The 13913-nt window shown below is 36.8% G+C and overlaps 1 protein-coding gene across 4 annotated transcripts in view; it reads left to right on the forward strand.

The window, feature by feature from the left end:
• paxip1 (PAX interacting (with transcription-activation domain) protein 1) overlaps positions 1–11840 on the forward strand; it is a 31013-nt gene extending 19173 nt beyond the window's left edge. The window contains exons 11-21 of one of the 4 annotated variants that reach the window (XM_088919117.1): positions 489–610; positions 3231–3415; positions 3959–4002; positions 5188–5255; positions 5785–5887; positions 6434–6602; positions 7791–7891; positions 9060–9194; positions 10079–10154; positions 10236–10294; positions 11683–11840. In XM_088919117.1, coding sequence (XP_088775243.1) covers positions 489–610; positions 3231–3415; positions 3959–4002; positions 5188–5255; positions 5785–5887; positions 6434–6602; positions 7791–7891; positions 9060–9194; positions 10079–10154; positions 10236–10294; positions 11683–11700 — 1080 coding nt within the window. In that variant the 3' untranslated portion in view covers positions 11701–11840. Of the gene's footprint in view, positions 1–488; positions 611–3230; positions 3416–3958; positions 4003–5187; positions 5256–5770; positions 5888–6433; positions 6603–7790; positions 7892–9059; positions 9195–10078; positions 10155–10235; positions 10295–11682 lie in introns of those variants that run through there. The other 3 variants (XM_088919118.1, XM_088919119.1, XM_088919120.1) reach the window with 3 other exon arrangements.
• Positions 11841–13913: the final 2073 nt, after the last annotated feature.

Genomic DNA, 13913 nt, shown 5'->3' on the forward strand with positions numbered 1-13913 from the left:
GTGGCCGACTCTGAGACATTAATTTTTCAGATATTTTGACTTGCAGTGATCCCAAGTCCTGCAATACAAAATTTGTCAGCCTCTCTATTGAAAAAAGATAAGACAAACTGAGGTGTTTTTATTATTGTACTATGTTATATTTATAGTTTTTTGTTTTCTATTTCCATTCCCCAATCTTATGAAAGTGAGGGAGTTTGTGCTGTGACTGTTATATCTTTGATTACAAATTGATAGATGTGAATGGAGCCGAGTAGAAAGTGACATTTGTGACTTTAAGCAGTAAAGAGGTTTCAGCAAACATGCTTAGAAGATACAGCAAGTTTTGTATGTGTATCCCACTGCAAAGTGCCAACATGTTTATCTGCTATTCACAGGAGTAAATAAATTCACACTGACATCAGACATTCCAGAATATTTTAATTCTAGAAATCATCTGTTTTGGAACATATAATGTGTACATTATTTGAAAAATATTTCTCTTCCCACAGATCGTTTCAGTGACTGGGTTTATAGACACGGATCGGGATGACCTCAAGTTGATGGCTTACTTGACAGGAGCCAAATATACAGGCTACCTGTGTCGCAGTAATACTGTGCTCATCTGTAAAGAGTAAGTGTTCTCAGTTTTATTATAGCTATGAATTTGGTAGACGTACACCGAGGCAGGCATCAGGAGCTCTCAATTTGAGCTGCTGTCCCCTTATACAGAAAATGTGTTCTCTAGAAACTGAAATGCCGCACACTGTGAATAAAGCATTCACAGGTATTCAGTAGGGGTGATGTTTAGGATACATTTATGTTTAGTGCTGGTTAGGTGAGATTTAGGTTGATTTTATCTTGTGTTTTTTTAGTATTGATGATTGAAGAGTCCAGTTTATCTCTCGGTACAGTATTTAAGGGATTTGTTGAAATAACAGGCTGAAGACGTAGAGTGTCTTGAGGAACAGGTCTGAGAACTGCTGTCTTATTGCTCTCAGAGGAGGGAGCATTGATGAAGAGCTGACAGCATAAGTCAATCCTGGCTGGGCTGTCAAGAACTGGCAAAAAAAAATATTTTACACCAAGCAAGGCAACTTAATTCCAGATAGTTTGATTATCAATAATTTTACTTAATTTTTTCTTAAGAATTTTCCTTGAAATCCAATTTCTGCAGTTAAAAACATTAATTGCCTGCGGCTACTGGACAAAGTGTTACAGAAGTAGAAGAATGGCAATCTGGGCTCTTTTTTTGTCTGTTATGCTGAAGTTTACTCTTCAATGACATTATAGTCTTCTACTGCTAGAATTTGTTGTCTGCACTGTACATGATACTTGAGAGTACTGTGAAAAGGAGAGATTGAGTAACTTTCGGGGCTTTTATCTTTTGTGTGGCTATAGTTCAAATAGTGTAAGTTCTGTGAATTCTGAATTTCTGAAAGACATTTGAAGAGCTTTTTTAACCACAAAGAAAATGATCGCATTTGGAATTTGCAAGGCTGTGGTTGTGTCCTTTATAACACAAATACGTTTAGAAAATAAAGTATTTCTAAACTGCCAACCATGTGTTAAAAGGACGATTGTTTTTTTTTACTTTTTTTTTATTTCTAAAAGGGCAAGGACAGCACGCTCTTCCTGATAAGAATGTCAAAACTGAAAAATGAAAAAAAAAATGAAAGGACATAACATACTAATGAAAAATGCTTGGTATTATGTTCAGGTTCTCAGTGGGCTATTTCATTAATGTTGCTAGAGCTACATTTTCTGTATTGAAATAAAAACTACATAGATCTCTTTTTGCCAAATCAACAGTATTATCATAATGAGTTATATTCATGACGCTTCCATTTCTCAGTGTATCGAAAGCATAAGAATTTAGCTAAAAAAAGAGTAATTTTTGAACACAGATTTGAACAGATCTGTTAGTTATATAATTTAACAATTAAAACTTTAGTTACCTTTGAACATAAAGTACTCTCTGGTTTATACCTACAGTATATGAACTCTGTCATGTTAGTATGACAGTTGCAGGATATTGATGTAAAATACATATGATCTTGTCATTTTTTCCTACGTTTCTGTGTTATTACCATGCTCACCTGGGGAGCAATCTAGGTCTCATCCCCTACTTTCAACTCCATATTTGTTTTTGTTTTTAAATTCCTTTATAAGTTCCGATATGGGACCTATTGAGGAGGGAATTGAATAGTTTTAACTTTTATCATTGTCAGCATGTGTTGGCTGCATAGGATCAAGTAAAGGTTAATTCCCGCTGATCTATACAAAGTAAAAATGCAACTCTCTGCCCGTTGAGCCGTCTTCCGGCGGTTCTATGTGGCATTCGCTTGACTTGTTGCGTCATGTGTTAATGGCTGACTTGTGTTCAGTGGCATTCAAATGCAAATGACTTCCTGTTGCAAGTGTGAGTTTGAGATCGCAATTTTAGTACCTTCAACCTGCAAAAAATACAAGGACAAACATACGTGCATTTAAATATAGAAGTTCGAGTAGGTAGCAGCGCCAGCAAGGAACGGGTAAAGGTTTCTTCTGTGCTGAAAGGAAAAGAAAAGACATGTTCTACAGCAAAAAAAATGTTGTCTCTTTTCTTTTCAGCATGGAATAAACCTTTACCTGTTCCTATTTAAATATAGTATATACAGCCGAACTCCAACTGGACTTCAGGTCCCATTTTTCATGACGTATTAGTTTACTGGTCAACACAGATGTTTCTACAGTGTGTTTTCTCATCATAAATTTAGCTAGGGCTTTTATCCATGTTCACACACAGGCACAGCAGTTCATATTACATATTACAGCACATAAACAGCAGTCACAGTCAATAATAGTTGCTTGATGTGTCGCAATGAATGCGAAGACCTGGGTAAGAATGCAGTTGCAAATGCGGTAGCTGGAATAATGTCAAGATTGCATTCACGCCTGCTCTGCCAGTCACTTTCCATTCAACTCTTATCAAAGGTTTTTACTAGATGCGATTTCTCATCCTGATTAGGGGTAAAACATTGTTGAATAAGAACTTTTTTGTAAGTGGTCAAACAGTATTTGCAGTTCAGATGTTTCTCTGTGATATTAAATTAATATATTTGTAGTTCAGGATTTTAAGCAACAAGTGCAGGTGTAAATGCTTCAGACATTTGTGTTTGACTCAAAGCTTGCCTGATATCGTGCGCACAGGAATCAAGATAGAGATTCCTGGTAGATTTGGCTATAATGTACTTTTTTTTTGTTCTGTGCAGACCCAGTGGATTAAAATACGAGAAAGCCAAAGAATGGAGGATACCTTGTGTCAATGCTCAGTGGCTCTGCGATATTCTTCTTGGCAACTTCGAAGCTCTGCGCCAGATCCAGCACAGCCGTTATTCAGTTTTTAACCTTCAGGACCCTCTGGCACCAAATCAGCATTTGGTACAGAATTTATTGGGTAAGATTTTGGATAATGGAGACTGCTAATCATTTGTAATTTAAAAAACTGGTGCTTTTTTTCTTGTTTTTTTCCAATAAAAGGTCACTATAAAATAAGATTATAATCCATATAAGATTAAACAATTCAATTTTCTTAAAAGGGACTAGAGCATGTTGTAGTGCTTGTAGTAGTGTTGCAGCTGGTGGTTCAGCTTGTATGATGTTACCATTAAGAAAAAGTGCTTGATGTCAGTACAGCTCCCTCAAGGTATTTTATATATATATATTTTTTTTTTAAATTAAGGAAAAACTTTTCTCCCGTTTCCCAAATGGATCACGTTTTTTTTCCCTTATTGCTGAACAACAAAACGTAGATGCCCGATAAAAACAATCTGTTCCATTTGAAAATCATTTCCCGTATGTTTCTGTCCTTGTTCTTTTTTTAATAAAATCATGTCTGTCTGTGGTAGAAACATTCCTGCTGAGAGCTACCGTGTGTACAATATAAAAGTAAAATGTCAGGAATTTCAGGGTGGTAATGAGATTTAACTTTGTCCTCTAGCGGCATGGCAAGGACCTTTGAAGATCTCACCAGATGTCCTGGTTGTAAGTATTATGTTTGGTGTTTTTTTATACAGAGCAGAAGGATACATGGTTAAGGATAAAGAAATTTATAAAACGGTTACAGAATCACTAATGGATGGCACTTTTCTTCCTTGTGCATACAAGAGGTCTAAATGGCTTTTTGGTTCTGGTTTATAAGTTCAAGATAAGATTGTAATTTCAATGTTCTGGGCTTTTGAAAGTGACTGAATATTTAAAGTTTAGAAAAAAAAATCTAAACCAATATGATTTTGTTTGGTTCGGAAACCCTTCTATGGTTTTGGTATTTTTTTTGTATAAAATGTAAAAATGCTGTCATTTATCTTGGTTTTTTTTTAATGACGTATCACTTGAAGAACTCAGACCAAAACCAAGCACAGCGACTTGTTTTGAGGAGTTTGCTTTATTGGAATATTGCACTTTTTCAGAAAATACTTTTCATAAGGTCTTCTAGACAAACACATTATAGTGTTTGCTTTGTGATTTAAGAAGTGTTTGCTGTGTGAGAAACTGGTATCGATCAACATTGTTATATCTAAACAAATATCCTAACTTGAGTTGTCTTCTTCTCGTTGATAAAAGAGGCCGTGTTACAGGGATTTCCAGTCTGGTCCTGTAGATTTGCTTTCCTGCTCAGGTTTTAATAACTTCGGTTCATTTTTTATTCATCCGAACCATTTAAATAACTTCTCCCTGCTTAAGAGGTGCTGGTGCTTTGAAAAGGCCCTTTATGACCTTCCGGAGACACCAGCCCTCTGAGACCAGGACTGGAATCCTCCTCTTTAATTCATGAGCTCCAGAGCACGTCTTAATCATTCTGCACATTCTGTGTTCCCGAAAACCTTAGCTTGAGTTGTTCTTCAGTTTCAGACAGTGGTAAATCTCTTGCAATTTTAGTTGTGTAGAATTGTACATGCCTTGCTCTTATATGCCATATTCTTTAAAATGATAATGTCTTCCTCATAATATTAGTATTTCTAAGTTAGATTTTTGTATTCATTCAGGCTATTAATGTTAATTTAGATGTAAAATAACTTATATGTATCATATAACTCATTTGGTTAGTACCATATCACCAATGGGATTAATCCAATGAATGAACTGATATTGAATTAACCTATTACACGTTAGCTGAATCATATAACGTGGTTGACAAAAGGCATTTAGCTTCTTTATTTTTAACAACAGACCATCCGGCTTCAGCAGAAGCAGAGACAGAGTGAACCTAACCCACAACCTCCTGCAAAAAAGCCAAGGTGAGTTACAGTCCTGGAAGGTTGTGAGTCTGCTCATAAACATGTACTGTATAGCAATGGGCATTGATAGAGCTGATCTAGGGCTGGTATGTACTACGCTTGAGTACAATGTGTAAATCATTCAATTAAATCAATCGTATCTGATCTGGAATGAATGGGTGAGCAAATTTACTTTCTTGAGCCTCTACGTTTTTGTTATGTGAATTTCTTTAAATTGTATGTTGTATGCTAGAACAGTATTTCTAACCTAACTTTGTTTTTTTTTTTTTTACTTTCAATAGCAACAAAATAGTATAGAAAGCTGTTTTTGGTAACCGGTGAAGCAGCATTTTAATTTAGATATAAAATGAAGTAAGTTTCACAGAATTAGGAAACGCATCTTTACGAGTTTCTGGTACATTCTGCACCTATTGTGTCTATTTGGCCATTCATATCCTTTTAATTCTTGTATAACAATAATACGTTTTGACAGTATTGCTAGTGAAATATAATATTCAGCGCCCAACTCAGAACAGTGTTGTCATTACAGAATTGAAGATTTGCCAACTCCAACTAAAAAACTACCACCGGAATCTACCCCTGCTGTTTTCTTCACTGGATTTGAACCAGCCCAGGTTCAACAGTATATAAAGGTAACTAAGTTTCTTAAAGTGTTTCTTGTAAAGTGTTACCAGTTTTAAGCACGATGAGTTCAGAGTTACGAAACAGTAATTTCTCTGACAAAAGATGTGAATACACACACCTTACAGTTGCCACATCCCAAAAGCCTAAACAAGGAGTTTTTAAGATTTATCAATACTTAAAAAGCATTTGCAAACCTCGGTAGCTGAAGTTGCCCAAAGTCTCTGTGTTCTGCATTGTCTCTGGTGACGTTTGTCAACAGAAACGCCAGGTCCAAGAGTTTTCTATTTTCTAGCCTAAATTAACATTCCTGGGTAAAAAGATAGGCATTCATTACAATATGCGAAGGGCAGTTCATATTCAGCAAGAAGGCCCGAATTAGGTTTTCAAATCACAGGTGGCTCCACAGCTGAAACATTGTTTTCTTTCTTCTCTTTTCAGCATGGAATAAACCTATTACTTGTATCATTTCTTAAGATACCTGACAGATGGGTGTGTCCTATTCAGTTCTTATCATGTGAGATTATTAATTCTGCAGGTCTTTCTTTTCTCTCCAGAAGTTGTATGTTCTTGGCGGTGAGGTGGCGGAGTGTGTGCAGAAGTGTACACATCTCATCGCAAGCAAAGTGACACGAACAGTGAAGTTTCTCACAGCTGTGTCCATTGTGAAGCACATAGTGACTCCGGAGTGGTTAGAGGAAAGTTGGAAAGCCCAGAAATTTGTTGGTATGTACAGCAGATTAGTTTATTAATTACCGTATAGCAACCTCCTTATTATATTTGATTTTTTACACATCAATATGTAAAATCAATTGAATATTCTCTGTTAGATATTAACCTTTTAGGGGACTTTTTAATATAATAGGTGAATAAATAATAAAGCATGCAATATCCAGCTTAGTTAAATAGATTTATAAAATATTAGTCACCAACAGTCACAAAGGGCAAATACTGATGTGAAACTATTACATTATTCTTAAAAAAGTCTAATAACTTACTGCAGTGTAAAAGTAATTAATGTTCTTCCAGCCAGCTAGTAAGAATGTCCAAATGCTTATGCTGCTGTGGCAAAAGTAGCGGTGAAATTTCCTCTCCAGCTTCTCATCAGAGACGAGAGTAAAATCAATACGCAACTGTATCAACTGTATTAGCAGGCAGGAAAAAACGTTCTCAAAACTGACCATCGTCCCAAAGGCTCAATCGACAGCATAAAATTCACTCCAGAAGACAGAGTGTGCTCAGATTTTATATTACGTACAGGTTTTATTTTACATAAAGAAAAGAAAAAAAAAATGTATTAGGGACGGTGATTTGGTGTTTTTATGGGTTGAGGGACAATTTCATGAAGTAAAATAGCAGAGGTGGGATGAGTTAATATAGTGACATATAATGAGAATTCTTAATAATAGCAGTGTACTGGCTTTGTGCCAGTGATATAAGAGGTCATGCAGAGAGAGGAAAAAGTACAGTGCAATTCAGACATTAGGTTTAACACACTAAAAGCAATACAAGATGTTTTAACTCTAAAAGCAGTATCTATATTTTCAAAGTTTATAGTCAGTACCTTAATTAGTCCAGCCTAATAAAACAATCATTAAGATCTTTATCCTCTAGAGTACAATTAAGCACTTCCTTGATTACTCCTTAAATTAGTTAGGAAAAACACTTTAATTGAATTTTAATTTGTGTTAAAACTTAAATATTATGCTTTGTTAAAGTCTGTTGGATCTGTTTGGTAGGTTTGTGTTTTTGTAATACAAGTCTGTTGGGGGAGGGAATCAGACCCCCGTGTTAACAAAAGTTTTCCAGAAAACTAAACTGTTTGTTTGAAATGTGGGAGCATGGTTGACTGCTCTGAAGAGTAATTTGCTCGATATGCCCTTCGAAAGATTTCCGTTATTTCTCTCTTTCCAGATGAGCAGAATTTCGTCCTGAGGGATGCGGAGGCAGAGGTGCTGTTCTGCTTCAGCTTGGAGGAGTCGCTGAAGAGGGCGCACTCAGCTCCTCTCTTCAAGGTAGGGGGTCCTCGTCTCAGCCCTCGCTACCAGCCGGCGAACCCCTGGCGGGTGCGCGTCAAAGACGGACACTGCTGTTCGCGTGCTGGCCGAGAAGAACAACTGAGGACATCTGTCATTTTGGGTTTGATGTCGGATAATGAACTTGTTCCGGAGCAGGTTCTGTGTTGGCAGATTCATGAATGTATGAAGCTTATCAAGGTCTTTGTGGCTGCGCTGAACTGGGAATTGGCAGCAATTTAGGGAGAACAGTACATATATTTTATGGGCCCTTGAGGATTAAAACGGTTTTACTCATTTTTTCTTTTTATTGTTCGGAGAGAACAAAGGACAAATGTTTAATGGCGCGGAAAAGGTCAGGTTTTAGTTTAGCATGCACAAAACATAAAATTCCACACTGCCGTCCTCTAACTCGCCGTAATCTTAATTTTCTTAATGTAACTAAAATTAAGTATTTTGTTTAAAAATCCCTCTTTAACTGCTATGCTTTCAGTCTGCTGTAATTGCAGTCTCCTAGTTTTCCTTCCAAATCACTTCTTGAAAACAAAACCTTGTCTTAAGTGACTCAGATCAGTTCACTCTGTGTATTTTGACATAGGGTGCTAAACATTTTATTGCACAGTTTCATACGTTATCAAAATGCTTCATATTCCTGGCAAGGGTTGCAACAGCCCCACATCTATATGGGAGTACAGGCAGGTTCACTGAGTCCATTGGGCATGCATGTATTCGTATGGCCATTTAGCATCACCTTTTAACCTGGCCTAACCTTAACCTTTAACCTAGCCATCATGTTTTTGGACTGTGGGAGGAATCCGGAGCACTAGGAGAAAACCCACACAAACACAGAGAAAACACATCAGCTCCAAGCATAAAAGGCGTCTTAAGTCTGGACTCGAACCCAGGTTTCAAAACCTGTGAGGCAGCAGTATTAACTACCATGTAACCATGTATGCCAGTTGACTAAAGTTTGTCCTGTTACATTATTATTATTACTAGTAGAATGTACTAGTAGTACAATGAAACAAGGGATAAAAATGTATTTTGAAGACTGTAAGTTTGAACCCTTTTGTACTCATACACATGTACACTAGTTCTCAAAGTAAATAAAGTGAGAGTGGCAAAAGGGGAATTTACAGATGAGCTGTTTTTCATTTTGTTGTTCAAGGGGAAGTATTTCTATATAACTCCAGGAATCTGCCCAAGCCTCACAACAATGAAATCCATTGTGGAATGTGCAGGTGGCAAAGTGTTGGCAAAACAGCCTTCCTTCCGTAAAATCATGGAACACAAGCAAAATAAGGTAGGATTTCTAGAAGTTTCTTCTCCACATATTTTCTGCTGCTCCTCTTTCTGCATGTTTCTTGTGTTCCAATTCTGTGATTTGCTGTTCTTATAACTGTTTTACACCTACTATAGAGTACCTTGAGATGCTACTTTTAAAGGTGCTATATAAAATAAAGGTTATTATTATTGTTTGAATGGTGCAGAAGTTTACCGAGCACTTAAGTGTTTGAAGCAAAACATTCATTTTTGGGTGCTATAAGCAATTGTTTTTCCTTTATTGAAACGTGTGTGGAGAATCATTTGGAGAACATTTTGCTGGATCCAAATGAAAAAGCATACATTTTACAGATTGTAATGCAATGGCTTAGATAGTTAATATATTTTCATTATGTAAGACTATATGTTAACATATGGATGTGTCTGGAAGCCTGTGAGCACCTCTTTAACTCGGACACAATTTTGTGTTTTGCTGAGGCCTCTTCCAGACAGTTTTATTGTTTTAGTTAGTACTGCTGGATGTGTTAGATGGGCCCTGAATGCCCATGTGACTTCCCTTTGTGACCTGCCTGACAGAAACATTCCCAGATCCCATCTGTATTTCACTGAGCCTTGTATATCTCCTTCACATGTGCAAACTTGCAAACTCATATTCTCATATGCGTGTATGTTGTTATACTTGGGTAATACAGGTGCAGAGCACAGAAAAAAAGTTCATAAATTTGACTTTTTCCTGCAGATATTACAATGATACCACAGTCAAGGAATTTAATTAAGGTTGTGTAATGGTTGCTCTTGAAAGTGTGGTCTGCAGTTTAGTAAGCAATACAGAACATATGGTTTGAAAAAGTATGCATTACAAAAGGTTGATATTTTAAATGATTTTCTTGTTCTCATCTTTAGAGTTTACCGGAGATAATTTTGATATCCTGTGAAAACGATCTTCATTTGTGCAGAGAGTATTTTGCCAAGAATATAGGTAAATATAGATTAATTATTTGTATTTTTCAGTTACTTCACTTGGCGTTTCCCCGGTTCATTTGCAGTTCTTTTGTTTCAGATGTCCATAATGCAGAGTTTATCTTGACGGGAGTGCTAACGCAGACCTTGGATTACGAAACATATCCTTTATAAATATGCTCACAATGAGGCGCCAGATCGGTGTATTCAGTCTGTTCCTTGGTTGCTCCCACATTCTTCATTCTCTTTCGGGGGTATTGTTTTCGCATCTAATTGCTTTTTCCATCTAATCCTTGAAATGATTCTCATGTTTTCTCTTAAAATGCAATTTGATGCATCGCAAACAATGCTCTCACAACACAGATCACAAACAGTACGGTCTTTGTTGTTGAACAAATCTGTATTTTTCCCTCCGAGAGGGATGAAATGAGTGTACGTCTAACATCACTTTCTTGGGAACTGCTATTTTGTCCAAAATGATTGACCCTCCACGTTAGTGCAGGAAATGTGATCTGTGACATCATAAACTTTATTGAGAATCAAGAGAGTCTAGTGCCATTGAAATAGCAGTCAAGCATCATTTTTGTTGTTTTTCATCCTTTATTTTCTTTGCTGTTGATTAGACTCTCTTTGCACATTCCACTAAAATCAGGTTGTGTGCGAAGAGTGGCTTGCATGCTGTCCATTGCTGACCCCAGGTCTAGAAAGCTGAAAATGACGGCAGCATAGACACCTGAGTCTTTTTCAGAATCATTTCTCTCCTTATATTTGCAGCTGCTTTTTAGTTGGCATGTCTCGCGTCTCACTGACAGGACAAAAAGGATCACACAAGTCAGTGAGACATCTGTAAGATTCTAGCTTTTAATTTGCTACGTTGTCATCTGTCTGTATATATCTTATCTTTCATCCATCCATTCTGTCCATCCAAGGAAAGATACACGCTGGATGGGATGCTAGTCTATCTCAGGGCAGACAGCCATGCACACACACAAACCTAGGGCCAATTTTCTCCGAAGCCAATTAACCTGCCAGTATGTTTTTGACTGTGGGAGGCAACCGGAGCTCCTGGAAGCAACCCGCGCGAACACAGAGGGAATTATACAGACTCCATTCACATAGCACCCTGGGTCTGGAAATGAGCCCGGGACCTCAGGGAGGTAGCAGTGTTATCCAGTGTGCCACCACGACGCCCTGTCTATACAGTTTTTACAAGCTATTGTAGAGGTTGGTGTGTTGTTTTTACCACTGCTGCAAAGACACCAGCAGAGAGCTTGGAAAGCCCTAGCAATGTGTTTGATGGGTAAAGAGTTGTCACAGCACAGGCATAATGTGTTACAGCACTGAAACTGGCTTACGAACACTCTTCTTTACAGTTTTTTTTTTACAAAAAAATTCAATGCTATGAGATGTAATTATATTGAATGATTTTAGTATGTGTTTCTGGCCAACATCCCACTTGTCGAACATTGCCAGTGTTACAGCATGTCCCTGTAGCAGGTTCTGTTTTTATTTTAGTGTTCTGTTACTGAACGTTCCTTAACTGTCTTACATATAAATTCACGTGATTCCCAACCTTTGGCTGAAGAGGAGAGAAGAAGGGGAGAGACAAATCACACAAAACATGATTAAGCTTCCTTCACAGACACTTTATGCTGGGAAAGTTCCAAGTTGTTGAAGAAGTACAGTTGTGTCACTTTGAAAGTTTTTGTACACTATTAGTACATTTTGTCATTAAGGTAGCTGATAAGGAGTATATTTAAAAAAATATATGAAAAGGTGTGGAACTTTAAAAAATAATGTTATTTTTAAGGGCTACCGTCTTAAATTGTTTTTTACTGTACAGTTTTTAATTGAATATGTTTTACTGTTTCGTGCCCTATTTTGGAATAAAGTTGCTAAAGTCTTTGTTAAATGCTCTACTGTGTCTTTTTAAAGCAGCTTGAGGATTTCCCCACTGCATCCGCCTTTGCATATTCAAGACACATGTTGCTTGAATATTGAAACTTTTGTTTCACGTACAGATTCTCATTGGATTTAGACTTGAGAACAGTGGAAACCCGTTAAAACTGTAGGGCATATCTTCTCCCATTTTTGAACCTACTCATGCCAAAGCCCAGGTTGTCCAGCAACTTCATACCTCAGACACAAGTGGTCCTGCATCTTTTTCACAACCATCTTATGAAGTGTTTTGTTCGAACTGGAACCTTGAACCCGACTTCATTGACAAGAAACACTTCTCTGCTGGCACGTGAACAATTGCTGGATTTATTTTTCTAGCTGCCAGGGGTCAGCCGTTTTGAGAACTGTACCCTATCATGCAGGCTATTTGACCAGTTAACTCAAAATCGTACAAATGTAATACTGGCACCAACAAGATGATTGTGTGAACATGAGGAGAGCATTCAAAATAGTGGCCAAGGAATAGATCCCAGGGCTTCGGCACTGTGATGCAGCTATGCTAACCATTCCACCACCATGCCACTCAAATATTCATACTCAAAGACAGATCTAAAAATTCAACATACAGTGAGTGCAGTGTTCCCCCCTAGTTCATATGTCACATTTACAAATCTCCAAACTTTTTTCTGTTCTAATACATAATTCTACATTGCTTATATAGATGTTACTTTGGAGTCGAAGATATTTTATTGAATTAAGGAGATTAGTTCTTTGTCGCCCTCACTAACTAATGCTCTTTTAATGCTGTGAGAAATTGCAAGCTTACACAGGTAACGGAAGTGGCTGTGTATCCCTTGCCTTATTTTTTTTACTCCTAAATGACACTATTACATTGGAACTCCTAATGAAATGTCAAAGCACACAGTGCTTAGAGAAAATTGAAGCTTGTCCAACTCCACCTGTGATGTATTGCCTTGGGCAGAGCCCTTGAATGTACAAAAACTAATAAGGTTGCCTCACTAAAGTCATTTTGGAAAAAGCTCCTTCCCCGGCTATTTCAAGTTTGAGCTTTGAAAATTTGAAAGCTATTTTGGACTATTGAAATTGCTATTGTTTGTATGGGATTTTATTTGGTTTTGATGTGTAAAACAAATATTGTTCAAAAACAAATTAGTTCAAAAACTGTGATTCCCAAAACTCAGCGTGAAACTTGTCTGCCAACAAATAAATTAAACCTCATCTTTATTCAAATATAGCAGCAGTGATCATAGTTTCTCTGTTATTTTTTTTTCAAGCTAAATGCTTGCAGGGATAAACAAAGACAGTTATTTTGTATTTCATTGTGGAAGCTGAGTGGTATTTGATTAGTATTTGTGTTATCATGCAATAGCATAATACAGTCTTGATAAGCTGATAGATTTCACCAGTGACTCTGCCTGAGAACTACTGCAATATCATTTTTAACTTTTTCAAGGCACAATAGTATTTGTTGTGTTATACTGTTGAGAATTTTTTTTTGCCATGATTCCTAATACAAGGTCTGTAAATATGTTAAGGTTTTGAAGATTCAAAAAATAAACATTAAAAAGTATTAAATGCTTTTGAATCAATCAAAATCAGTATTAAAGTAGTTATGAGTTAGATTATAACCAGTTAAGTGTAGTTTAGTAACATTTTTTTACAAATATTTTAACAGGTCTCTCCTAGGTAAGCAGTCATATCCATAAAAATCATGTTCTTGGTGACTTTTCCTAATTTTGCTCGTCACGATTGGATTGAAGGTGAATGAAGGGATGAATGTCCTTTGTAAAAAAAAAACACTTATGTGTGACACATTGGAAGTGTGCCTTTAGGACATTTTGGAACAGACTAATTAGCG

This window comes from Atractosteus spatula, chromosome 6, assembly GCF_055471065.1.
Source record: "Atractosteus spatula isolate fAtrSpa1 chromosome 6, fAtrSpa1.hap1, whole genome shotgun sequence".
Classification (NCBI taxonomy): domain Eukaryota; kingdom Metazoa; phylum Chordata; class Actinopteri; order Semionotiformes; family Lepisosteidae; genus Atractosteus; species Atractosteus spatula.